At 38.6% G+C, this 27,500-nt stretch overlaps 2 protein-coding genes across 2 annotated transcripts in view; both read left to right on the top strand.

Annotated features, from left to right (window-relative positions):
* The window catches only part of LOC110064922 (ribonuclease 3-like), a 23,530-nt gene extending 10,551 nt beyond the window's left edge, over positions 1-12,979 (top strand). Inside the window, exons 17-38 of the mRNA XM_089274911.1 lie at positions 616-644; positions 889-967; positions 1,626-1,733; positions 1,838-1,976; positions 2,355-2,415; positions 4,630-4,689; positions 4,794-4,893; positions 5,072-5,109; positions 5,201-5,265; positions 5,572-5,642; positions 6,053-6,097; positions 6,499-6,552; positions 7,251-7,354; positions 7,822-7,927; positions 8,110-8,199; positions 8,455-8,500; positions 8,590-8,672; positions 9,217-9,320; positions 9,691-9,734; positions 10,331-10,379; positions 10,901-10,947; positions 12,123-12,979. Of these exons, the coding sequence (XP_089131037.1) occupies positions 616-644; positions 889-967; positions 1,626-1,733; positions 1,838-1,976; positions 2,355-2,415; positions 4,630-4,689; positions 4,794-4,893; positions 5,072-5,109; positions 5,201-5,265; positions 5,572-5,642; positions 6,053-6,097; positions 6,499-6,552; positions 7,251-7,354; positions 7,822-7,927; positions 8,110-8,199; positions 8,455-8,500; positions 8,590-8,672; positions 9,217-9,320; positions 9,691-9,734; positions 10,331-10,379; positions 10,901-10,947; positions 12,123-12,490 (1,890 nt within the window). The 3' untranslated portion in view covers positions 12,491-12,979. The remainder of the gene's footprint in view (positions 1-615; positions 645-888; positions 968-1,625; positions 1,734-1,837; positions 1,977-2,354; positions 2,416-4,629; positions 4,690-4,793; positions 4,894-5,071; positions 5,110-5,200; positions 5,266-5,571; positions 5,643-6,052; positions 6,098-6,498; positions 6,553-7,250; positions 7,355-7,821; positions 7,928-8,109; positions 8,200-8,454; positions 8,501-8,589; positions 8,673-9,216; positions 9,321-9,690; positions 9,735-10,330; positions 10,380-10,900; positions 10,948-12,122) is intronic.
* A 1,659-nt stretch (positions 12,980-14,638) lies between these two features.
* LOC110064908 (ubiquitin carboxyl-terminal hydrolase 33-like) overlaps positions 14,639-27,500 on the top strand; it is a 28,128-nt gene continuing 15,266 nt past the window's right edge. Inside the window, exons 1-13 of the mRNA XM_089274761.1 lie at positions 14,639-15,222; positions 16,412-16,465; positions 17,207-17,269; positions 19,093-19,227; positions 20,973-21,033; positions 21,339-21,408; positions 21,885-21,998; positions 22,338-22,416; positions 24,804-24,981; positions 25,752-26,087; positions 26,604-26,701; positions 27,148-27,196; positions 27,324-27,444. Of these exons, the coding sequence (XP_089130887.1) occupies positions 15,151-15,222; positions 16,412-16,465; positions 17,207-17,269; positions 19,093-19,227; positions 20,973-21,033; positions 21,339-21,408; positions 21,885-21,998; positions 22,338-22,416; positions 24,804-24,981; positions 25,752-26,087; positions 26,604-26,701; positions 27,148-27,196; positions 27,324-27,444 (1,430 nt within the window). The 5' untranslated portion in view covers positions 14,639-15,150. The remainder of the gene's footprint in view (positions 15,223-16,411; positions 16,466-17,206; positions 17,270-19,092; positions 19,228-20,972; positions 21,034-21,338; positions 21,409-21,884; positions 21,999-22,337; positions 22,417-24,803; positions 24,982-25,751; positions 26,088-26,603; positions 26,702-27,147; positions 27,197-27,323; positions 27,445-27,500) is intronic.

The following is a 27,500-nucleotide window of genomic DNA, read 5'->3' as shown; positions in this document are numbered from 1 at the left end:
GACTCTGGTGGGCGGGAGCGTCCAATTTCCCAAAGTAGGCTAAAGCGTGAGCTTGTCCTACTCCATGCCCTTTATTATTATTATTATTATTATTATTATTATTATTATTATTATGGTTTGTTTGTAAAGAATGATACCGGTTTCGCCCCATGGCGAGTTCGCCCTCACCTAGTTCGCCTCCACTATAAAATTTCTATTTCGAGTTCGCCCCCAATTTTTAGTGTTCGTGTTTACGTAGTTGTTATCGAGTTAATAAACGTTTTCGAAGAACCATTTCAGTCTATGTATGTTTGATAAGCTTAGATGATGATTGTTCGCTTGTTGCAGCCGGCGCGCGCATAGCAACAAAGTCAAACAGTTACCGGTTATCTCGTCACCAACGAACTCGCCAAGCGAAGTCACCTCGCCAACAAGCGAAGTTTCCTCGCCAACAGTAATCTAATAAGGCAGTGGATAAAAGAACGAGGAATAATCTCTATATACGACTCGATCTGGTTGGGGGCGAACTCGATCAAGTTGAGTCGATGTGGGGGCGAACTCGCCATGGGGCGAAACCGGCAGTTACCTTTGTAAAACCCTTTTAGAGGACTCAACGATTCTTTTTGTTTCATTTAGATCGAATTGGAGAAGATGCGCCTTACAAGGTGAGCTTGTAGATGCAACATGTTTTTGTGTCTAACTAAAATCTGTGAATGTTAAGGTTGCAATTGATGGCTTATTTCAGTAGATTTGATTCTATATGTAACAATTAATTTGCGGAGTTCGTTTTTGACGCGATTTGGTTCGGTCTTATTTTAAGGATCCATTTCTGTGGACTGCACACTATTTCAACTTCACGTTCAGCAAACGGTTACAATCTTTTCGTTGTACTTTTTTTCTTCTCTAAAGTGCTATGCGTCGTGATGTGGTGGTAGAAGTGAACAGTCGAGGAATGATCAAGACTGGTTTGAAGTCTGATATCTGTCAGGTTAGGTTAGCCCTTAATTCTCAGGAGTAATCAATATCTTACCAGTAGTTCTTCTCCTTAGAATATCACTACATTCTAAAGCAGGTGATAAGCCCAGTCCTGAACGACTCTCTGTCACGCAGATTTACGCTCTCTGGAGTGAGTGATACGTGGCAGAGAGAAAGCCAGAACTGGACTAACAAGTGATCAGAACATAGAAAATCATCAAGCAGACTATATTGTCTTCCTGGGCCACTAAATTCTCACAATTAACATCCCAGGGAAAGGTTCAATGCTTCATATGCACATAGTTCACTATGATATGCACGAGCAGGTAGTTACTTAGCAATATATCGAAAAGTAATATTTGCCTAAGGAATGAGTATAAGAAAGGTACTTTCGCAGTGTATGACACAGCTCGATAGTGAGGGCAAATTGTTTGGAAATTGATGCCCCTGCAGTTTTTTAGTGGAAAGGCTGTTAAGCAACAGGAAGTTTTCTGATGGCAGTAACCTGTCTGAAGGGTATTGACGAAAATTACCGAAACGTTTTTGTAGCTTTACGAGGATTTTGTATTATCGGCGCTTGCCTACTTTGAGTCAGCTATCATTGAGATGTTGATATCGTTGCGGCAGAAAAGTACAGTGACAGCCTAATGTTTGCTTTCTGTGTATTTCAGCACGCCTTACTGCTTCCTGTGTTAGTACATCATGTACGCTATCACATGTGTCTACAAACACTGGACGAGAAAATGGGCTATGTGTTCAAAGATCGGTCTTTACTTCAGGTAAATTACCAGTTACAAAATATCGTTGTGTTTGTGTGATGTACGGTTAAGAATGGCGTGGTTTGTGTATTTATTTCATTGTTTGACTGTTTATTTGTCAACAGCTTGCCCTGACACACCCTTCTTATCACCTCAACTTTGGCATGAACCCAGACCACGCCCGAAACTCTCTGTCGAACTGTGGAGTGAAGCAACCAAGGTACGGAGACAGGAAAATACGGCATCTGCACACGCGCAAGAAAGGTATGTCTAAGTACCATGAGGTAGTTAAAGCTAAGGTTAGTGAACTACAATCACAGTCAGATCAACAAATACAAAACAGTATTAAGAAAACAGGGATTGCGTTTGATCTGAAACACTTACTATACTCCAAGAGGTGGGGTTAAAATTCAGTTTGTTTCAGATGTTTTATCTCAAAATCTATTTCGATCCAGGTCTTCCTGGAACTAACATATATGTTTAGATTAGGCTTGATCAGTCGGTACTGAACGATAATATTGTCTGAGTTCCTTCTGCGAGTCTTTGTACTAGTGAATAGACTGCTGTATTTGGACTTGGTTGTCCGTCGTGCTTTTCTCAGTATAAGTCCACGTACGTTGACCATTTTCTCTGCTTCTGCAGGCATCACCCAGCTGATACGTGTCATGTCCAACCTTGGCAAAATGGACGAGTATAAGTCCATGTAAGTAGTTTGAAATTATTCGTGAACATTACGATAGTGAAATGGTTCTACCTTTTTTAGTGCATTCCTCTTATTGGTAGACTTTGAGTTGCTTACTTCAAGATGCGGACCGCGTTTTCCCGTTCAATTATGATCCAAGCACGAAGCACGAGGCGCAAACATCGACAGTAAAAAAGGACGCTCCGTATCTTACAGTACGGACCGATAAATCGAGGTTAATAAGATCTTTGCTGTGTCTCTTGCCATTGAGTAAGGAAGACAATTCCGGCCACACGCGAAAACAAAACAGGTCATTCTGTGGAATACAGCCCTTAGAATAAGTCACTTCCAGTGCGCGTAGGGTCTGAAAGTTAACACTAACACCGTTAATATCCTAACTACCTTTTACTCGGACTTTAATTCTCGAGAGTGATCGCTTGCCAATTTCTCCTTATAATATTAAGACACTGTCAAGCAAACATGATTGATCATCGCAGTTATACACACAACCTAAGCAGTTGTGAAATTAAAGCCTGAAGAAAATTCTGGGCTGTCACTGCGATACCGGTGCAGTGCTCTATCAACTGAGCTATCAAGCCAACTGGGAGCTGGTCATTTTATGAGATCGTAATATACCCGTAGATGGTGAAGAATACAAGTGAATATATGAAATATCATATATTTGAACCGCGGAGAAAGATATGAAGACGTGATTGATCATCGCAGTATCAATCATGTCTTCATATCTTTCTCCGCAGTTCAAATATACGATATTTCATATATTCACTAGTAAGAATGAAGACAGTCATCAGCCTGGAGGGTATTGTCTTAATGAACCAATAAAATCTCCGACCTGGCGTTTAACTTATTAGTACAATTAGTAGGAGAATCGATATGCCAGGCTTAAGACTTACAGCAGGAGTAGATCTTTCCTTCTTAGCCAGAGTGCATAAAAACACAATACAGTGAAGTCTGTTTCATGTCCTTGAAGATCATGAAACCAGAATTTTTGTCTGTGAGTTGATATTTTTCCAGTCTTCAATAACTATAAATATAACACCCACTCCAGCTCGATCCTCTGAGATAGTCATGCTGAGCTTGACTTGTAAACTCTCTCTAGTTTTGCTGACGATACTGGCACTCTCGCTAAATCTAAATCTCAAAGTAAAGCGAGAAGGAGACTAATTGGTGCCGGCAAGACAAAGGATTGGCTTCTAGACAGGTAGAGTAGGATAGTCAGCCAGATAGACCAACTGACAGGACGGTCAACCGACCGACCAACAGATGAGAGATCGACAGACACTGACGACAGACGGTCGGACAATTCTAGCACTTAGTCAGCCAGACAATCGGTTAAACAGTCGGTCAGACAGGCAGACTGACAGACCGACAGACCGACAGATCGACAGACAGACAGTTAGGACAGTTTCAGAACTGTCCCAAGTTCAATTTAGTGGAGTCATAGTAAGTGGTGAACGAAGACGTGTATGATTTGTGGCAGGATGATCAGCAAAAGGGCGATGGAAGTCACGGTAACTGGAACAGTTTAGATTAGAATCAGAATCGATTAGACTTTAATCCTGTAGAGCTCTGCATGATGGATATCAGGGTAGTTAGAATAAGAATCACAAAATAGTCAGTGAAGATAACAGAGCATGGCTTCCAAAGAGAAAAACAAGGTTACTGCAAGGTGATTTATGTTAGAGCGTTACTCAAAAAGACTGTTATTAACCCTTTTTAATCTCTCCCAGTCTTAACCATCCTTGCTCCAAACTCACACATGTACGCTACAGAGGTAAAATTACCTTTATCGACTTCAATTTGATTATCATTTAATTGGCTCACTTGCCAACCGACGCAGCACAACAGTTTCATTAGAAACTAATCCGTTTGTTCCTTTGCGGTTTATTTTCAACTATTCATTGTTTTTTTTTTCGTTTAACACCAGACCTGAATGAAAACAGCTGACTAATGCACAAAGGTTCCAAGTAAATGTGTATCTCATCCACAGCGTTCCATTTCCCCCTACTCCCCTCACTTCCACATACGGGAGAATGTAAAATGGTTTTGAAGTAGATTTTGGGACAATTTTATTACGATAATCACACTAAACTTCATGAGTAATGACTGGCTTTCATGGCTTTATGAATCTGATCATCCAAAAGCGTTACCTTTTTTCCCTACATAGGGCATTAATTTGTGTCTGTCTTTGGGTATTTTCTCGATTGTTTGTAGGATACGACACAATGAGAGGCTTGAATTCCTTGGAGATGCTGTTCTGGAATTAATCAGCAGGTGAGAATACGTTGGAAAGTTACTATTCTTATCGAATTCTGCAATTACATTTGTATTTGATCTTGTATTTCGGCTTATTTGGTTCTGTTTGTTTTATACATTAGCGTTCACTTGTATTTCATGCTGCCACACAAGACTGAAGGAGGTTTGGCCATGTACCGCTCAGCTTTAGTACAAAACAAACATCTGTCTCAACTAGCCAAGGTGAATCGTAGGCACGTGTGAACTGATAGTCTTAAACAGGCTTTGCAAGTCACTTATATCTCAGATGAGCTTATCTCAAAGGCTATCATGATTTTGACATCTTCATCGCTTATTTTAGTGATAATTATTGGATGCTGCGGGTTCATTCTTCTAATGTACTCTTTCTTGAACTTGTCAGAAACTTGGATTGTCTGATTACATGCAGTACTCACACGGGTATGTATCCTACTTGACTGTCAACACTGACCTGCTTCCGTTATTGTTGCGCTATTCACACTGACCTTCTTTAAATTTTAAATAACTTCAGCCCTGACTTGTGCTTGGAAGAGGATCTCAGTCACGCCATGGCCAATTGTTTTGAAGCTCTTCTTGGTGAGTATTATTGACATCCCTTTCGCTTCAACCGCAGCAGTTTTGAAGTGTTCATAATTTAGGCTGTGGTGTTGACTAATGTTTCCGTGGGTCTCCGTCTTTGGGGTGGAAAGAATAGAGATCCTCGGAACGTGGCTGAATCATTATGCTTGGTGCCAAAAACATTGTGCTTTTTTTTACATATGATCATCGTTGTAAACGATAACGTCAAATGACAGTTGTGCTCTCTGAAGTTATCGTCTCTGAACCTGAATTACAGTGTGGCAATGTCGTTAAATATGCTAATGAGTGTTATTGCTTTTCAAGGTGCAATGTATTTGGAGAGTGGTTTAACATCAGCTACGGTCCTCTTCACTAATCTAGCTTTCGAGGAGCAGGTTAGTTTTGTTTTTTTGGTGTGTGTGTCGCTAAATGTCCGTTCGTATAGTCTAGTAAAAGTTTCCAAAACGAGCAGCGATACACAAAGCAGCCTTTAAGTCTCAAGCGCGGATTGTCACTCATCTCTTATGCACTAAGTGCCTCATGTTGGTAGGACAGACACAGAAGTTGATTGGCAATAATTTGTTTATGTCAAGTAAGTGTTCACTTCGCGAGAGGTCAAGGCTGGCTAAGACTTGGGACGATTGAGACGGAGTACGTGGGAAGACGAACAAAAAACCTGTTGGCCTAAGCTCTCTATTCTTCTCATGTTTTGGTGGAGAACACCGTATTTTTCACCTCCACTTGATGATAGTTTTATGTAAGATGCTTCTGATTTTTTCCATGTCTTTGTCTGTTTGGTTTTAAGGAACTTAGAGATGTTTGGACAAACTTGCCAAAGCATCCTTTGCAGGTAAATAATTGGAAGGGCTTCATTATTTGAGACTGTCCCGAGATGTCCCTTTCGTAAAATTTGAACGTTGTCGTCTTCCTTGCGTCGGGGAAGTAAACTGACTGGGTTTCATGGGTAGAGCAATTTGGTTTTAACACCTCATGTTCTAATTGTCCCGAAATGTCCTTACGTTGGGCGTGGCCGTTGCTTCTCGTAAATAATTCGCCGATAGTTTTCCTCATGCACTGCAAATTGTCTGCTTTCACATCTTCAAACTTACAATTCGTTGGGGGGGCGGGCGGGAAGAAAGATTACTTCATACTCTTTAGATCCGCCAGGGGAAAAGTGCGAGGAATGGAATATCTGTTTATTTATTTTCTTGATCATTCAGAGTTGACTCTTCGTATTTTGTCATCTTGTAGGCTCAACAACCAGATGGTGATAGGCACCTGATACCTTCGTCTTCGATTCTTCAGGTTTTCTTTTCGTTTTCTATGCTTTAGTGTAGGTTGGGCAAATACAAAAAAAACTAACTATTAATCGAAATCTAATTCGTCAGATTCATCTCAAGTTTTCCGTGTCACTACGGTTGCTTAATAACACGATGTAAGTCATGGCGCAAAGCAGTCAGGATAGCGTTCGAATTAATGCTATTCTCTGACCGACCGATCAAAATCGTACGTTGTTCGGCCGCGTCCGACTGTATTTGCTAAGGATCGTCAAAGTTCTTCTCCTCTGTTTGGGATATTTGCCTAGAGGAGTTACAAATCAGCTACGGATTGCGAAGAAGATTACACCGGAAAATTGCTTAAAAAGAAAATAAGAGGCGTCTACATGCTGGAAAACTAGTTCACGTCGCGTCCAAGTTTGATTCTGAACCCACTCTTTGTATTAAGATACGTAGTTGATACTTTGTCCAGTCCCACAGGTTGGGGAAAAGGACGAAAGATGCCCAAACTAACATGGGAACAAGAAGGGACAAAATGAAGACAGCTTTTACCAATCAGCTGTGGTGTTTAGTTCAGCAAAAACAAATAAAACCAAACAAGAAAGCATGTAATTTTGATGAAACTAAGACGTTACTAACAGAAGGATGATGGAAATGTTACTATATTTTTAATCTTCGTCAAGTTAACTAGTAGAACGTAAATTCTTATTGACTTTTTTTTATCAGAAATTAGAGGAGTTTGAACAAGCCAGCGGAATGGAATTCAACCACATTCGTCTGCTGGCGCGTGCTTTCACTCACCCACAAGTCGGCTATAACAACCTCACACTGTAAGTATCAAGTGGACATTCTGCAATTATACAGTGACTATGTTTAGAGTGGTTTTTATTTGAGTGACGTAAAACCAAAACCAAACCATTTACTTACCAATTAGACTACTCTGCCAACCTCAAACTGTGATAACCAAAACCAAAACCAAAGTAATTACCTGATTACTTTCGACCTCAATTGAAAACCTCTCGATTTGCATTTTATAGAGTGAATTGCACATAGCATTTCTATTGTGATAATAAATGCTTACAAGAATTATGATGTGAGGTTCAGTTTAGGCTACAAACGATCTTCAATCTTAACTGATTTGCTCAGAGGAACACAAATCTGGTTGCGGTTGAGTCCAATGGGCGATCAGCGAGCAGTTCACACATCAAGCTCTACTTAGTAACTTGAGATTGGAGAACACCCTTCAGTCAGCCAGTAATCTCTTTTTCCTGACTCTGTTCTTATCATTTCCCTTCAGTGGTAACAACCAGCGGATGGAATTCTTAGGAGACTCCGTTTTGCAGTTCGTTGTTTCAGTGTATCTCTTCAAGCACTTCCCTGAACACCACGAGGGACATCTTACGGTAGGGCTCGTTGACGTCGTTACTGGACGTTCCTGGACGTTCCTTGTCCAAGCGATCGGTTGAAAATTTTATTCATATATTTATGACAAGGTTGAATTGAGTTGGAAGCAAACTTAGAATATGATTTTCTTGGTCTTTTTTTCCTTGCAACTCTTGTTAACAACCCTGTTGTGTTATCACAGCTACTACGGAGTTCTCTTGTCAATCATCGAATCCAGGCGACGCTCGCCAGAGAGCTGGGTCTAGACAAGTTAATCAACTTTGGAAGCCAGGTATGTGTTTTTTCTCTATCAACCTTTTGGTGTCAATTATAATTATTCTGTAATAAATAGTCAGATTAACAGTTTCCTACGTGTTATATATTTGTGTCGCTCGTGAAATTTGTCGTCAACATGAAATAGCATACTACAATTTTGCCTATCAAATTTGTTGACTGATATCTTTGCCACCTCCGCGCTCTTGCGTTCTTCTAACCTGATCCATTCGTTACGTCAACATTTTTTTCTGAATTTTTTTCCCGACATTAGGGGATCAAGGCCTTTCGCGAGAAACTCCTTGCTGATATCCTAGAAGGTAAAGTGTTCCTGCATTTTTGAATGCAGACTTTTTTTCGTTTTGAATAGTTCATTTGTGGCTCACTTTCCTTATTTTATGTTCTATAGCATTTGTCGCTGCGCTGTACGTGGATAAAGGTCTCAGATATGTGGAGGTGTTCTGCCGAGTCTGTCTGTTCCCTCGGCTCGAGGTAAAACCTCTCTCGAGTCTATTTACACATTTCCAACACTGGCAGTTTTTCGTAGAAAAAATTACACTTGAAAACCTTCTCATTTTCATTTATCCGGCAGAAATAGAGCGAACACTTACCCGACTGAATGCTGGTCAAGCTTTATAACTTGCTAGTTACTAGCCTCATAGAAAATCGCGTCGATGCTCCGATACGGAATGCAGACAGAAAAGATTCTTATTTCTAATAGTTCACGGCACATAGAACTATAAAATGTGAACGCCTTCAGTAGCTTGATTTGTTATTTTATGTTTATTTTCACTTTTTGGCATACCTATAAACCATCTACTGCTTACTTCAAACTTTGTCAAGTCTGTTCTATGCAGCTCTGGCCTGTAAATGTGTCTTTAAAGTGTGAACAATCCCTGGATGTATTTAATTTGATTGTTTTCCATAAGCAATGAATCTCCTCTGGAAATCGCTTTTACGCCCCTCAGTGTCCTTTTGACTTTTCACTCGCCCCTTTCCCTCACGTATCATTTGTTTTGAACTGTTCCCTTGTCAGGAGTTCATCATTAACCAGGACTGGATGGATGCTAAGTCTCAGTTACAACAGTGTTGTTTGACATCACGTGAGCAGGGTAAAACACCTGATCTTCCACAATACAAGTAAGTTCAACACTTCTGTGGTGGCGTACATTCCACTGACTGGTTACCGGTCGTTTAGCCCCCAAGTCGATTAGCCCCTAGCCGGTTATTCCCCAACCAGAAGTCGATTAGCCCCCATATTCACGCTTAAAGAATGAGAAATAGACAGTTTTCGACTTCTGGTTGGGGTCTAATCGACTATTGGCTGGAGGCTAAATTCGGTTGGGGGCTAATCGACGTAGAGCTAAACGGTTACACACAAGACTTATTAGCCTGCGCGTACAGACTCCATTCGTTGCCTCGATCGGTTCGAGAAAATTCAAGTTACCACTGTCACAGTTCAAACAACTTGTGTTGTTAATTTTTCTATATTCTGTTTTCTTCTTTTAAGAGTTCTACAGAACAAGGGTCCTGCTCATCACAAGCACTATACAGGTGAGAAAGTCAGCAACAATTTGCAGTGAAAAATCTAGTTAGTAGCTTGTATTAGTGACAGTGCATTGAGAGGGGTGATAACTTACAATTAAGCCCTCACTAAGTTTAGTAATCTAGTCATTTCTGTTTCCGGCAACTGCAATGCTCACTCCCTTTTTGTCTGCGTGGCGGGTGCGTGAGTAATATTAGGCTGATTTAGCAAGAGAACGGGAACGTCACTTGACGACGGCGTGCGCAGTACAAATACCCAAATATGGTCAAATTAAAACAGAATCCAGGTTATTCTGCGCGCCCTGCAGTCGTCATCTGACGTTCCAGTCCTGTTGCTAAATCAGCCTAATAGAAAGTTAGAACGGGGATGCGCGAGAGCGAGAACACACCACACGCGCGGTCGCCGCGCGTGTCTCACCCCTCTAACTTGCTCCCTATTGTTACTCGAGCGAGTGCTGCTTCGCAGCCTGAATCATTTTCCCTTGAGCGCTGATTTTTCCTAAATATGCATAGTAAAGATGTAGCTCATCACCTCGTTCTCTTCAATGGGAAGCTGCCGGTTCAAACTTTTCACGTTCTTCGCTTTCTCTTTTCCTCGTCATCAGTTGCTGTTTACTACAAGGGAAGAAGACTGGGATCTGGTGAAGGCAAAAGGTACATGTTACTTAAACTCACGGTTGAAAGAGTTCAGAGAACTTTTGAGCGACAGCCCTTCATTAGAAGAATTATGTAAGGTTTGCGTAAGAAGCGTAAGAAGCATAACAATGCTATATCAAGGTTTTTATTTGCTGCTCTCGCGTTAGACACAAACGTGTAAAAAGTGAGCCTGCTGGCGAGCTGCTCAGTGACGTTTTGTCATTTTTTTAAATTATTCGTCTAGTGTCCTTTATTTCCTTGTTTTAGAAAACGTTGATTTTTTTCATGCTTCTTTGTAATCTTTCTGTGAGTATACAGCCCCTGGTTCTTCAAAGACCGCATCAAATTTATTAGTTGTACAATTATGCTAAATAGATAGATTATATAGAGCACAGTGGCATTTCTTCACCGCACAAAGTTATCTACTCTTTAAACAACATGTACGGAAGCTAGTAAGTTGAAACTGCGCTGGTTATTTGAAAAAGTCCAATTTGCGTTGTCTCGGCTAATCCAAAACATGCGCGGTTTTTCTCCCGCAGCATTCAGCAAGCAGAAATGGCGGCAGCAAAGGACGCGTTGGCTTCGCGTAAGTACTGCTTTTTATTGCTACAGACAAACCATTTTATTGTTCAAAAGAATACTAACACATATGAAAATCTCTTAGTATAGTACTACGTAACTGTATTTGTCACGAGCGAGCGCGTAGCGACGCGAAGCCGACGAAAACAGAAATATAACAACCCTATATTTTTGTTTTGACTCGCTCATATCCCCAGTGATTGATATTTTGCTTGCGATTTCATCATGTCGACGAACTCAAGACGAAATAGAGGGTCTGTGGATAGACTAACGTAACTGCACCAAAGGTTACCTGGAAACGATAAGCAGTTGCGTTGGATTTTTTAGGTGTGATTTCATCAACCATCGCAGTGATGTAGTCGTAAGATGCGTTGCTTTTTCTTTGCCAGTCAGTTGCGAAACTTTCTCAAAGTCCTTCTCGGTTCTAGAGACTGTAGTCTCGGCCCGAAGCTTGCGCTTCTTCTTCTCTAGCTTGCGTGCAGACGTCTACTTTTTTTCTGAAATAGTAGGATTCATTACGCAGGCTACTTTACCTCGCGCTCTTCGCACTCAAGTTTTGAGCGTGGTCTCAATTTTTTCGCTTTCCTACCTCGGCTTTCCCAGCTCGACTTGTGGGTAGGTCTAGTCAGGTGCTTGTATCTGTTCGAAGGAGAGTAAGAAAACAGTTGTGTAAAACACTCTAAACACACTTTTTACACTCCTTTTTAATGAGAATATTACTTTTTCCGTTCCAGGCTGATAATTCTTATTTTTCTGCCGATTTTGGGCTGAAAACATTCTCGTGAATATTCTTAGCCTATGACATTTCGGTTCGACTTTGGTGCCGTTGAAGTAATTTTGTAGGTAGACTGCGGGCAATAAAGCCTGATCTGACACACATAACTTCTGCAGAAATGTTATTAGCAAAGGGCTAATGCTGTTTTTGTTATTTTTTGGTTAGTTTTACTGTATGGAGAAAGGCAGAATTTTATACACAAAAAACAACACAAAATATTACATTCTTTTCAAAATCTCAGCCTCAGGTTTATTCTTAAAATATTCTTAAAATCTCGCAAATTTCAGCCTCGATTTTTCTTATAAAAAAAAGAGTGCACATGCCAATTTCTTTGTAACTCTGCTTTCTAAGGGTCTAACGCTGTTAGCTTTGTAACTTGATGGTTGATCTTGTTTATTTTCCGACAGACTATTTTCCAGAACTAGCGCGACAGAAGCGTCTTCTTGACCGAAAGCATCAGGGACGGCGGCGAAATTACTGGAACAAGGTGCCGCGTAAAGAAAGGGAGAAAGACGAGCAAGATGAAGAAGATGCAGAATACGAACCGCGCTGGGAGGAAAATGAGGCTTTCGAAGAAAACGATGACACCGACGAGAAACAAGACGAAAATATCACGCAGGAGGAGCAAGACGGAAATAACACACAGGAGGAACAAGACGAAATTAACACACAGGAGGAACAAGACGGAAATTATAACGCACCAGAGGAGGAAAATGAACTCGCTGACGCAGTGCTAGAGGATGACACAGTTGCTGCGTCACACACCTTGGCGTGACTCACATGTCATGTACGTCACGTATCTTGTAAGGCTTTCCGCGCTGCAAGATTGGTCAAGGAATTCCTGTTGCGTTATATACGTGACAGATTTGTCGCGCAGAAACGCATTATTGACCTTCTGACTAATGTTGAGTCAAATTATGTCAAATTCGAGAGCGGTTTTCTTGTTTTCACATTGTTTCAGCAGATATTGAAAGAGTACAGTTTTATTTATTGTAGAGAATATTTTAAAAATATTGAAAGCAAAGCTAATATATATTTATCAGGATAGTTTTTATGGCCATGGACAAGTGTAAAATAAAATGTACAAGCTGACAAAAATTTTAAAAAACATATCAACTTGTAATTTTTTTTGTTTGTTTGTAATTTATTGGTATATCTGAGAAAACTACTTGAACTTCACGGTGATTGGCTGAGAACAGTCCAATTAATCGTTAATTTTTCATTTGCGTCACAGTGCATATAATAAACGAATAATAATATGAAAGCTCGAACATTTAAGGATTTATACTACTCATGATATTTGAAAATTGGATTTACATTACTCGTGATATTTGAAAATTCTTTCAAATTCCACTCACCCAAAGGCTTGTGTAATTTTGAGAGAATTTTCAAATATCGTTCGCAGTGTAAATCCTTAACTACACTCTCATCCATAGAATTACCTGTACTAATCCTGCATGTTTCTCATTTTCTTCTTCGAGTAATAAAAAGGCTCATACGTAAAACCGAAACCGAAGTAATCACAGCAAACGCAAATAGCTCAGTAAACCAATCAGAAGACGAAGCAAAAACGTGGAACCCGTGCGAAGCGCGGCAAAGTATGAATGATAGGCCACGCTCTATATATCAATATTCTAACATCGATCCGAGGCTTTCGGGTCAAAATTGCAGTTTTTTAAGTTTCCTTTGTCTTTCAATTCCCAAAAGACACTTGAATACAAAGAAAACACCACCAAACATAGAATTTTTTCCTGAAAGCCTTGGAGCCATGTTAGAATATCGACACTGTATATCGAACGTGGCTTATTGGTTTTGGTATTGGTTTTGCTTTTGATTGGTTAGAATACGTGGCTCGAATTCCTCCCCCTCCCCCTCCCCCTCCCCCTCCACCCCCGCCTCACCTAAGGCAAATTCAAACTGAAAAATAAAGCCCATGAACAACAATTAAGCTGCAATTAGGGTATCCCCCAGTTTCACCATGGAGCAATAATTAAAACAAAAACAAACAAACAAACAATCAAAAAAACAGGGAAAAGATTCTCATCAGACAAGTTCGAATCTAAAGGGGTGAAAACTTTCCATTAATTCTAGAGCACTGTTCCATTGTATCTTGAAGGTAGCAGCAGGTAGTGTTTTTAAAAACATATTAATATAAATGAAAAATTACTCAATTCTGATTGGCTGACAGCAGTGCAGTTCAAGTGTAACACCAGTGCAAAAAGTGTAACACCAGTGCAAATTGCACATCGTAATTCTGGATTATGATTGGCTGAAAGACAATAGGAAATTTTCTAAGCCAATGATATCACGTAAAATGATGACAAAAATTTTGTGCGGAAACTTTGAAAAAAGTTTTCTCGAATGAGAAAAAATGGCTTCAAGAAAGATCTTCCGGCACTTCCTCCACGCGAATTTTCTCAAGTCAATATTATTTATAAGTTATTATACGGTTTTTCTCGTTCAATTTGGAATTAATTTGCACTTGTGAGTTTTCAAAAAGCTCACTCGTGCAATTTAATTCCAAATTGAACTCGAAACCGTATGATTACCTATACAAACTAAAGTTATCACTCTGACCATAGAGAATTTAGTGTGCTAATCAAAACTGGACAACAAAGGATGTATAGTTTCAGTTTGTGAACACGTCAAGTTTGGAAAAAAAATTACAAGTACTAACGGTTCCGCGATTTAGACTTTAGTATCAGCTATTTACGTTGTTAACGCGCGGATGATGTATTAAAAAACTGATCATGTCAGGCCACGATTTGGTAAAAATTAAATAAGCATCCCCACCCCCCACTCGATTAAGGGCTCCCGTCGAATAGGCGTCCCCCGTCTTCTCCTAAATTGAAATAAGCGCCCCAGTGTCATACGCTTTGGAAAGAATCCGAGGGACAAGTAATCCCGTTGTCCAAGGTGTAGAAAATACCGAAATGCACTATGGGATTCAGCGGTTGAGAAAAGATGGCGGACGAAGTCGTGTCTTTTCCTCATCGAAAACTAACTGTGTAGCCACCTTTAAACGATCAAGTCGTCACATCAATAATTTCCGGGATTTGTTAAGACATGAAGAAAAGCTGAACCATCAAGACAGTGCTTTGAAGTCCAAGAGAAGCCTGCTTTTGCCGTAATCAGAACTCGTCTGGAAGTTCTCCATCAATTGGACAATGTGACCAAAAACTAAACAAGTGTTTGGTATAAAGCTCGAAGCTCTTCCTGCTGGCAGCTTGTACTCTTTTGCTATTAAAGCAGTAGCCAAATACTAGAGGCCAGGAAGTCTCAACTGAAGATTTTCATCAGCTGTTTGGATTACTCGAGACAGGCAAAGTGTTGTTCCTAGTTTGTGTCCTCTTGACCCGTTTATCGCGGAAGCCGATACATGCTCTGCAAAGATTCCTGTTTGGAACTAATTTTGTGGCTCTAGCTTACAAGAAAATGCCGCCCTGTCCTCATTTAAATTCTATCGAAGAAGTAAATGTGGAAGAGATCAAGAGGAAAATGAAAGAGGTAATGTTATGCTTAGGTTACTTTTTTTTGTGCTTGGTCATAGTGAGTTTGACTATCGACTTCCTTTTATCTAAAATCCCACTGTTTTAGAACTGTAAGGTTCAGTCTTAGTTAAGAGGCTTTATGAAGATTAAGTTAATCTTGAAATTTGTCTAAGTAAATGCCTGATTGTCTGATTTGATACTGTTCTGTTATACCTTCATTTTGCATATTATAAACCTATTAATAGAACTTGTTGTGTTATTTGTCAGTCAGTGTAAATAGTCAGGAAACAGGTGTTCATGTCTACATCTAGAGTATATTTGTTATGATCATTAGAATTTGAAAAACACGATGTTTTGTACCGATGAGTACAGCTGTGTTTCATTTTCTATTGACGCAAAGCCATGCAAAACAGCCTAAAAGGATGAATTGGTGCTAAAGGTAGCATAACAGAAGAAGCCATATTCCAAGGGGCTTCGAAGGGAAATTTTGTATGAACTAGGTCAAAATCATCATCTGACAGACGTTTATGATAGCTGTGTATGGAAACTATATAACATCAGTTTCTCAAACAAATACTGTATTTTGTTCCAAGAGCATAGAGCGGTTTTTAACTGAGTGTCGTAAAACCAAAACCAAACCAATTACTTGCCAATTAGACTGCTCAGCCAATCTCCAGCTGTAGTAAAACCAAAACCAAAACCAAAGTAATTGCTTGATTACTTTCGACACTCAATTGAAAACCGCTCTGATCCAAATTACTTGTATTGCACTTTTTTTATGGCCTTTTAAAGGTTTGCTATTATTCTTATTGTTTGTGCCTTATGAAACATACTTACAGACTAAATGTTGTTATGATAAAAAATTGCAGGATTTTTAAAGTAAATAGTATGGAAGGGGAATTATTTACTGTATTCACTGTTAGTGATGATGGCAGGAAAATCAAGACTGGTTTCCATGTGATCAATAGTACTTAGTCCTCAAAGTGTTTCTAGATTTTTGTAAATTTATGTTCTTTTGCTTTTTTCCATTACAAGTGCAAGTACAGTGTATAGGATACACTATGTAGACTACACTATCTACACTGTCTACCAGTATAGTGCAGATCTACATTACACTATGTTGACATGTTGATCAATTACCTGCCTCGACCACTGCAAATGACTTGCAGTGAAATGTCTTCAATAACATTGTTTTTTGTTTTCAGGGAAGTTGTCAAAATTGCAAAAGGTCTGGATCTGACTTGTGGGTCTGTTTACAGGTTAGTGAATTTCCCCTGTCTGTTGAATCCCTAGTAGTGATCAACATAAATTTTTCTGAAACTCAGTTGTGATGTTTACAATATTTCTAATTTCATGCACGCTGATTGGCTCATTTTTATCACCAATTAGAGTACAGACGGATAAAATTTTAATTTATCTAAGTTTTCAAGTTCAACTTTCAGCTGTCAAGCTGTCAACTTTTTAACCAATGAGATTTTATGCACATTTTTAAGTGGCCAATCAAAAAATAACAAAAGCTTCTGACAATGTTTGTGTCATTTTGAATAAAATTCACTTATCTATGTTTATGGCAAGGTTACAGTGTCTTTTCCCATTTATTCCCGGCATTTGACCATTTTGGGGTCTTGTTATCATTAAAAAACAAATGGACGTCAGTTTTTTATGCATCTGTCCTCTTATTGATGATAAATTTCGTCACAACATTATCAAAGTTTACTATGGAACTACTCGCCTTCGGCTCGTGGTTCCACAGCCACTTTGACAATGTTATGATGCAATTTATCATCAATAAGAGGATAGATGCATAAAAAACTGACGTCCATTTGTTAAATGAAAGGAAGAAAATTTCTAACTAGGGGATATGTTTGAATGTATTACCAAAGTTTCCATGTGTGATGTTTTAGTAAAATTGATATGTTTCTATCTTACGAGTTAAAGGGTCAAAACTTGTGTGCTCACATATCAATCATTAAGTGTACTTACATCTTTGTTTCTTTCAGAAGTGTTGTTCATTTGTAGGGTGTGGACGATTTGGTAACAATCACATTGAGCTTCATAGCCAGGTATGATAATTTAAGTAGAAATTTACCACTGTTAAAAAAAAGCTTAAACATGGAACGATTCTATATAACTAGGCTGAGGTGTTCAGCCTGCCAATCACAAGTCCCAACGGATGACCAATGCTCCTATTTGATTGCCTTATTCACTCAGGTCTAATTTTAGTGCATTGCACATTGCCACAAAATTCTGGAGAGTGATGGGTGTAATTTTCTGTTTTATTTTACAAGTAAGCAATGCCTTTTGAACTAAATGAATAGTAGCTTCAGGAGAAGAGTTAACAAAGAAAATTGACATTTTTTAATTTCAACTTCATAATTTTTTTCCTCCACTTACGAAAGCCTTTTGTATGAATTCGAGCTGTTCACTCAAATTTATAAAATGCTGTGTCTAGCTCTTCTGATGCCAGAGTGTCTTTGCTCCTTTGAGGATTAATGTGGTTGAGAAATAAGGAGTTGGAAACTAAAACTTGTAAAAGAACCCAGATACAAGCAGACTACAAAGGTAATATATTTTATCTACAGTAATATGGTTATTCTTCGGCCGGTTATCCAAAAGAGATTGCATAATTTGAACTTTAGCTGCTGTCATACTCTTGCTGCTAAAATTCAGTTGGCATTTTACGAACACAATTTTTGTTTTTGTTGCATTCAGCCATAAGTCTTCCTTCTCCTTTCCAACATCCTTCTCCTTTCTAACGTCAATATTCAGGTGAAATCTCACTTTGTCATTTTTTAAGCTCTCATGTTTCTTCATAGTACTTTTTGTTTCCAATTTCTTTGCTCTGAATACAGAATAGTTTGAGGAATAACTCAGCATTGTTCAGTTCTCATTTTGTTTGCACCATCATAACGCTCATAAATCTGAATAATTTTAAATATCCCACCAAAATCTCTCACAGGCTAACCAAAATCACCTCTTACGAGATTTGCTCATTCTCGGCATGCTGAGATAAATGGAAACAGATAGCTTGTTGATCGCAGGCATCAGCTTTGTTTTTTTAGTTAGCAGCGAAATTTGAATGTTCTGTGACAAAGATAATTCGATGTTTTTGTTCTTCCAAAGGCATCGTCTAAAGTGTTGATATAAGGTTATTTTTACTGTATTTTTATTGTTTACCTTGTATTATTCTACATAAATGACTCTGTTGTTTTAACAAAAAAAAACGCTATTTCTCCCATGACTTCTATGTTATGCGACCGTTATTTCGGATTTCCACCATTGCACAAAAAAACCAACAAAGTGCTTAAAAGGTGGCCTGTTCTTGCCTTTTATAGGATCGCTCCATGTTTAATAAGGGTTTTTGTGCCTGTTGTTACTGTGCATCCTTACTGTGCACGTAGTTCATTTCGCAAGCAATGTCATGCCACATCATACATCAAGCGTGTACACTAAGGAAATATGATCAAGCACAGGGCTTGACACTGGTTGCTCTAACTTTTCCAGCAATTTTCTCTGAATCTTAAATGAATAGTTTCTCATTGATTTTTGATTTTTGTCTGTGAGAACCAGTAAATACAGCTTCAGCTGCACACATGTATATGTGTACTAATCTGGAACTTTAGGAGTGAATATATGAAAGATCATATATTTGAACTGTGGAGAAAGATATGAAGACACGATTGATCTTTGCAGTTGTACATGTACACACAACTTAAGCTGTTGTGAAATTAAAGCCAGCCTTTAATTTCACAACTGCTTATAATAAGTTGTGTATAACAGTAACGATCAATCATGTTTTCAAACCTGGAACTTTGTTGTTGCTCTGTTGCAACATAGTACTAAGAATACGCTTTGTTCTAACATTTTTCTCTTCTGTAATTATTAGGAAACCAGCCATCCCTTGTGCTTACACCTGAGAGATTTAAACATGTGGTGTTTCAGCTGCCAGGCTGAAGTGCAGCCATCTGACAGTTCATCAGGTGCAGGCATTGATGATGTAGCTAGTCCATTAAGACCCAAGGTAACAAGAACATTTTATCATATTGTGTTGTTGTATGACTATACCCTGTCATGGAAGGCTTTTTGGTTTGAACCCTTCTGCCAGAAAATTCATGCTTTCTTTTATTTAATTTTGTCTTTGGCTTTTGAGACCTCTTTCTCTCTCAGAATTTTCTGTGACCTTCTTTGGTGTGGGTATTGATATTTTCTGGAGCCTCACATCACCTGTATGTCTTATGCACGCCACTCTATACAATGCAGTCCTGCCTCCTAATTTAAGGAGTGCTGAATTGTCATCGTAACCTGACAAAGGCTAGGAGTTACATGTACCTAATGAATATTGGTTTTGTGTCTTGTCCAATAAGTGTTGTTAGTAATGTTCTCTACAGTCATTTTATCAGGCTACAGAAAGTGTTGTAGAGAGCCAGTTTTGATTGGAAGAAAACATAATTATATGGTTGTCTTGAATAGTTTGATGAATGGCATTGCACATCACTATAGCGACAAAACTGATCGGAAACCTTTTGATTTCTTAATCTCATCAGAACTCATATCAATGACAGTCATGAGTTTTTCAGGTGTACACTTGTTCCTTAAAATGAATTTAAATATTACACACCTAGTTTATGACTAGTCCAGATGCAGAGAAATCTTTTCTCCTTAAATCTTATTCTTTTTTTCCTTAAAATGTTGTTTAGTAAGCAGCGAACTCAACAGACTTTTTGAACACAACCACCATATGCAGTACACTTCATAAACCCTTCAAGACGGTTGGTTCGATCCTGAAGAAACCGAAGGACAAATTCGATCAAGACCTGTCAACTGGTGTTGTGTATAAAATCAATTGTAAAAACTGTGAAAAACTTTACATCAGTCAAACATCCAGAGCCCTGAGATCCAGAACAAAAGAACATAAAAGAGCTGTCCTCACATGTGACAAGAACTCTCTTTTGGCGCAACACTGTATGAAAAACAACCACGAATTTGATTTTAATAATGTCAAGGTCATAGACCACTGTCCCTTGTGGTCACATAGATTGTTCTTGGAAGCGTGGCATTCCATTCATGAACCGAACTCAATTAATGACCACACGCATATTCCAGACATTTACAAAATGCTAAATTAATCCCTAGCGAGTTCCTCACATTCTTATAAACATCTCATTTACATTTAGACACCGTTAAAATTCATTTCATCACTGAAGAAGGTTATAGTATTTTAGCCGAAACGTCTATTTTAAGATTTTTAAGTCAGTGAGAACAACTTTTAAGATTTTATTACTATGCCTGACTACAACTACAGTATTTTTATACACTTCACCCACTCTGCAGTGTCAACCACCTTTTATAACATTTGTACTGAGTTATATCCTTTGGAGGATACAGTTCCATTTTCAATCACTGTCTAAGGATATTGAGTATTATTAAAAATGGATCATTGGATAACGCAATTTAATAGTTCTCACTGGCTTAGCCATCATGGTACATGTATATGAGCCATTATACATGGTAAGTATACACATAAGTTTTTGAGGCGTTAATATTTTTGTTTTATTTTAGTTTTCTATGTTTGTTTGGGGGTGTTTTTTTATAAAACAGTAAGTAATACCTATTTTATTTATTATTCCACACGCACTAGTTGGATATGAGATAGTTATAGCCAACTCTGTGCTACGTGCCTCATTAGCTATCTGTCATCTCATATCCAACACACACTCATGTAAAAATTGTTAATCAGATCATTATTGCTGCATTGTTTTTATTTAGACTCATGAGGTTCTGGATATGGAAGACGCTCTTGAACTAGAGAAAGGCTTGAAACCACGAGGTGACAAATGTTTTTTTTATTATTTTAATGAGAACCACTGTAGTAAGAATGAAAAATAATTTTTAATTTAATTTACTTTGAGGTAGATACACTGCTATAAGTGTGGACTGTAGCTATAAAATGGTACATAAGTTAAAAATTGCAAATGAAAGCAAAATTACAATTTTTTTTTTCAAGTTTATGACTCTTTTTGCAATCAGTAAGAACAAATAATGTTTCATATACAGCACAGGAATTTGTTTAGCTTTCAGTCTGAGTTGCTTCTCTCTGAAACTATTCTCAAATGGTGTTTTATATCACTTCAGGCTTATGTGGTTTGTCAAACATTGGAAATACCTGCTATATGAATGCCGCTCTGCAGTCTTTGTCAAACTGGTACGTTATTTATTCTTTTTTGATTGTGTGTACTGCAGACAGTGCTTACAAAAATGTTTTGTTTTTCAGATCATGTGTACACGTTTACGTAATAAATTTGTTCAGGTAATCAGGTGTTTAGTTCAGGTTCTACAGTCTCAATCCTTCTTTAATCCAATCTTTATTTAAACCTTCACCACAACCAAGGGGTTCTGTTATTAGACTTGGGCACCAGGCAAATTGACCAGACCAGCTGTGAGGATGATTTGGCTGGTGGTGAAGACAATTTGGCCTGCCTGGCTTTACCACCTGGAAGAAAAGTTTTGTTATAACAAAGTTTAGTTTAAAAAGTTTTGCCTGCCTGTGAAAACCAATTGCCTTCGTACTGAAACCTTAATGAAACCTCTGCACTTCACTCACATGCTTGGATCAGACTTTATAATTGTAAAATAAATAATTATGTCCTTTTCTGATTGCTGTAATCCACTTTTTTTCAGCCCACCTCTCACCCAGCATTTCTTGGAATGTGGTAGTTTTGCAAAAGAAACAAAGAACTCCTCAGTCTCTAGGAACTATTCACATCTAATCAATGAGTTATGGTCTCGAAAAAGGTACATAACTGTCATGTAATTGTAATTTAATTGATATTGCTAATTTGAGTATACTGCGGGTGGCTGAGATGAAGTGATGAAAAACCATGGATATATGAGCAGTGTTCTTGCTTACATAGACAGTGTTGCAGTGTTGTTCACTTTTTTTGCTCAAAGTCTATAGTCCCTCTCAGACAATATATATTTACAATGAGTCAGTCCAGTGAAGTTAAATGTACCTCATTCTATGTAACATTGTTAATGAAAGGAGACTTAGTTTCCAGGCAGTAACTCTTTCATATGCTCATTTCATGTAATTTCCCCCTTTATGATTACATATAAAATTATTACTCTTTTCAGACCAAAGTATTTTGTGCCCTCCCAACTCTTACGTAGTGTTCGGTTGATCAATCCACAGTTCAGAGGTTATGGACAACAGGTATTTACTAGTCGGTGATCTATTGTAGTCTTAATCTTGAGAGCTGTTTTGTGTAGGCTTGAGTTCCACAGCCAGTAAGAATCATCCTGATCAGTCCACAGTAATACTGACAACTGGTATTGCAGCCCAAGAGCTGTTTATCACATAGCATCAGAGTTGTTTTGAGGCCTTATGTGATAACTAGTCATAAAAGAGATAGGTAAAGGTGAAGGTGATATGGGTTGTTTTGACTTTCTTACCTTTTTCCTGGTGGGGGCTTTAAATTGTCCTTCAAAAAATTACTATTGATCAGTCACTGCTGCCTGTGGACTGGCAGCCTAAGTTTTTATTTGTTAAAATAAATAATTATGGTCCAATCAGTGCAGGGATCAGCCATAGAACAGTTCAATAGCTTTTCACCAGTGAACTGATACAGTTATTTCTCCCAAGGTTGCAACCTGAAAAACGTAATAAAGAAGGTGAAATTATTCACCAAAAAATAAGACTGGAATGTTGTTGCATGTGTGGTTATCTTAAGGTTACAGTATACCTTCGGGTCGGCAATTTTCTTCAAATTTGGATTTTTGGGTCAAAATAGTGGTCGAAGAATAATCTCTAATTTCTGAAAAAAAAATTTGAAAAAGGCTAAATATTGGCGGAGAAATGGCGGTTTTACGTTTTTACCGGAAGTAAAAGTTTACCTCTTGATTGACAGCCCTATGGCGCATATGCAATCAACCGAGATGATTTTCGCGGGAATTACCTCTATGGATGTCACGAATTGACTACTCAGTTGATCAGCATTGTTGTTCTGACTACCCAGCATTTTTGGTATTAGACGTGTCTCTATTAAGTTAAAAGTAAACATAGACCATGTTTAAACCATGGACCAGTTCGAAAAAGCGAAAACAGTGAAGAACGAATGAAAATACATCAATGAGTGAAGAAGCGATAGTTCGCCACGCGGATGAAGCTATAGTTATCGTATAAGGCGGGCAAATATTCGTGGTAAGAGAAAAGAAAGGTTCTGTAAAAATTTCGGAACTTGACAGCAATAACAGGGATGCTGAGTCCGATATCGACGAATCGTCGGACTCATTGAGACCATTTGAAATATTATCCATGCACAGTTGCCCACACACAGTTGCTCTCTGCGCTTTCTTTTGTTTGTTTCCTTCGCTCAGCCACTCTAGCATTCGTATCCTTTTTAGTCTTCCCCATTTTGCCAGACCAGCTTCAAGAAAAACCGAGCTACAGAAAAATTATCTCTCTGCCTTCGGTTCCTTGAGCGCATTGCTAAACACAAGAGTTTTTCAGAGATTCGCGCGTAAATTTCACCAGGAGGTTAACGGTAGTAAACTTTCCCTGCACTGATTGGCTTAGTTATCTGAGAACCCAGTTGAAGGCATTTGTGGGCGGAGTTTGTTTGCGAAGCATAAAATTTTTCTTAGCGCTGTTTTCTTGAATAAATTTTTTCACTTGAAGCAGACACTTTAAAGAGTTATAACTCAAAGGGATTTTGTTTAATTACTCTTAAATTTGGACAGTGGCTAGTTTAACACATAAACTACAAAAGCGTGTCTGGGAATTGTTAATTTCGAGATACTTTTTCTTCGAGAGCGATTTTTGTACGATCACTCCACATTTTTTTAATCCTATTTCGAAAATGTTCTGTAACTTTTTACTGCAATTGAATATGCCAAAACGTAGACACGTTTTTTAAGCGCTTTGGGCCCTGAAACCGAGGAAAAAATTAAATTGGCGAAAAACGAAATTCGCTTTGACTTGTAGCTTTCGAAAGGTGATTCGGGCGCTCGCATTTAGTGGTCGTGAAAAATTCAACAATTCATTTTCTTTCAAAATTCTTGGTATAGTTTGATAGCCAGCTCCATAAGCTTTAATTTGATATAGGGGTTTAGGTATCTACAGCTTAAACTGCACGCGCTACATCGCTTGCGCGCGAGACACCCCTGAAGGTATACTGTAACCTTAAAAAGAAACTGACTTAAGTTGTACAGGCTTGTAGAAGGCCTCATGGTTAGTGTGCTTGACTCGGGATTGAGCGGTCCAGGTTCGAGCCCTGGCTGGAGACATTGTGTTGTGTTCTTGGGCCAGACACTTAACTCTCACAGTGCCTCTCTCCACCCAGGTGTACAAATGGGTACAGGCAGATTTAATGCTGGGGGGGCGGGGGTAGCCCCATGATGGACTAGCATCCCATCCAGGAGGGAGTAGAAATATTCCTAGTCGCCTCATTCTACAGAAACCGGGATGAGCTCCAGCCTGGTGGGCCCCTTGGCTCATATGCAGACTTTACATCAGCAGTGATTGCTTTATATTTGTTGAATTTATGCTATGGCTTACATGTAGGTCTCCTGTGTTTCTGTTTCTTGTTTTGTTTGTGGCAGGATGCGCAGGAATTCCTGCGATGTATCATGGATCAATTACATGAGGAGCTGAAGCAGCCTGTGCCATTACTGGCAGAGGATTCAGATTCATCTGACAGTGATGATGACGAACCAAACCATCACAACAAGAGGCTGTTGGGAGGGACAAGTCTCCCTCATAGCAAAAACTTGCAAAATGGTATGGATGTAGATAATTACCCATGTATCTACAGTTTGTTAGAGCAGTTCTCCAGATAAGTGAGGGGTCTCCGGTCAAAAACCTGACAAGATCAGCTACATGACCCAACAAATTAAAGAAAATTTATAATGATTTGGTGGGATCAGTGGGAATTTATCCATCGGAATTCCCTATTGACACTGCCTTAAAATATTATCTGGAACCCTGGCTAGAGGTAGAAAATTGGTGAAAAGAAAAGAAAAATAATTTGTTATTATCTTTGTTAATTAATATATTCTTGAATTTTAGTTGTTGTTGACAATGGGGGGATGCTTAACTCTCACATTGTCTTTATCTACACATGATTGCAATTATATGCTAGCATATAAATTAAAGTTACCTAAGACAATCTAACAAAAAGTCTGGAGTAGTAGTAGTGACTATGAAAGTCTGATGCTGGGCATAACTTAAGAAATATTTTAAAATATTTTTAGAGTTAGAATAATTGAATCCCCAAGTTATTTATTTCTTCTTAGCATGGTTAAATGTTCTGTCAAGAAGACTGGTACGACACAAGGGGGAGGACAGTAATAAACTAAAAATAATTGTCATGCAAAGGAAACAGTTCTTAATGCCACTTATATAACTCTCAGAAATGGTATTAGAAGAAATATATGAAAATTAATCAGGAGAATTGATATGTTGAGATTGGGATTGAAAGGTTTAGTGACATTGAGACTTCCCACTCCATATATTTATCAAAATTATAACTGGTGGGTAACTTGCTGTAGGAGACAGTGATGTGGACATGTGCTCAGACATTGGTGAAGATGCCACCAATGACAAACCTTTTCACGTTAACTCAACTGAAGAGCAGGCAAACCCAGGAGCTACCAAAGCCAAACGAAGGAAAACCAAAGAAGATCCTGTTGATCACAATGACGTGACAGTGTCAGTTGAGGATGAGCCAATGAGTGACGGTGAAGCAGAGCAGCATGAGCAGGTTGATGAGGATATGGAAACTGAAAATGCAGCACTGATCAAGGAAGAAAAACCTGTCGATCACAATACAAAGGAGAAGCTGAAGCAGACAGATAGAACCAAGAAGCAGCCAAAGGCTGAAACAAGTAAGGATTGTATCGGACTACACAAAAGTGTATTGGGAGGCACAGTGGCCTCATGGTTAGTGCACTTAATCCCGGAGCCGAGCCCTGGCCGGTGACATTGTGTTGTGTTCTTGGGTAAGACACTACTCTCACAGTGTCTCTCTCCACCCAGGTGTATAAACGGGTAGCGGCAAATTTAATGCTGGGGGGGGTAACCCAGCGATGGACTAGCTTCCCATCCAGAGGGGAGTAGAAATACTCTCAATTGCTTCCTGCTACTGAAACAGAGATAAGCTCCAGCCTGATGAGCCACTTGGCTCGTATGCAGACTTTACCTTTTTACCTATACAAAAATGTATATCTGAAGTATTCTCAACAATCTTATTCTAGTATGAAAAAAAGCATCTCTTGTGAAGTGTTCTAGCATTTTTAAGTTTAATATTAAATTTAAAGGTACAAGAAGTGAATATTTTTATATAATTTGTGAAGATGTAATCTTTGTGCTGTAAGTTTATCAATATATACTTTGTTTTGTAGGAAAGAAGAAGAAACAACCAGTGAACTACAGTAGCATAGTGACAGATTTATTTGATGGCACAATACAGAGTTCAGTGCAGTGCTTAACCTGTCACAGGGTATGAAAAATAGCAAATTCAGAAGGCCATTAATATTGTCTTCCTTTGCTTACTTTTTGTTGTAAGTAGCTTTAAAAAAGTTCATCCTTAAGTAGCTTAAACAAGGTAAATGGAATCAAGCTGATTTGAAAAATTTTAAAAACTGACAAAAAAAGGAAGCTTTAATTTATGATATACAGGGCTGTAACACATGTCATTTAGGTGCAGAGATTCACATGTAAAATTAACCTGTTTTTGCGAAACAGTGCAGTCGGTGCTTATAAATTAACTTCCTTTGTTTTTCGTGTATCAATGAGTTTGATAATACTATTGACAGATCTTTTGCCACGAAGCCCTGACTTATAACTTGTATTTCCATTACATTTTGTCTTTAAACAAGGATGAGAAAGATGACTTGGTATCGATGCTTAATTTTTTGTACTGTATTATCTTATTTGCATGTGAAGGTTTCATCAAGAGCAGAAACATTTCAGGATGTGTCTTTGCCAATTCCAGGTAAGGAAATAGTCATTGAATTAATGGGCAGGGGCACATCATGCTTACAATTACATGCAAATGCTGCTCAGGGGAAACATTCTGGCCCTAAAGGTTTCTGCTTACAGGTAGTAACTTTTTTTTTCAGGCAAGGATGAACTGACAGTCCTTCATGCTTCACAGTGCACTGCTCTGGCATCATGCTCATCTGTGATGGACAAAGATCAGGATAAAGGCTGGATGACAACAATATTTGAATGGCTGAGAAGGTACTGTATGAGTTTGGTACCTAGATGACTGTTCTTATTTCTTTGTTACACTTAAT

The sequence above is a fragment of the Orbicella faveolata genome, unplaced genomic scaffold, assembly GCF_042242905.1.
Source record: "Orbicella faveolata isolate gen_17 unplaced genomic scaffold, um_ofav_v1 contig_36, whole genome shotgun sequence".
Classification (NCBI taxonomy): domain Eukaryota; kingdom Metazoa; phylum Cnidaria; class Anthozoa; order Scleractinia; family Merulinidae; genus Orbicella; species Orbicella faveolata.
The sequence above is the reverse complement of the archived record's forward strand: the minus strand, read 5'-3'. Positions and strand labels throughout refer to the sequence as shown.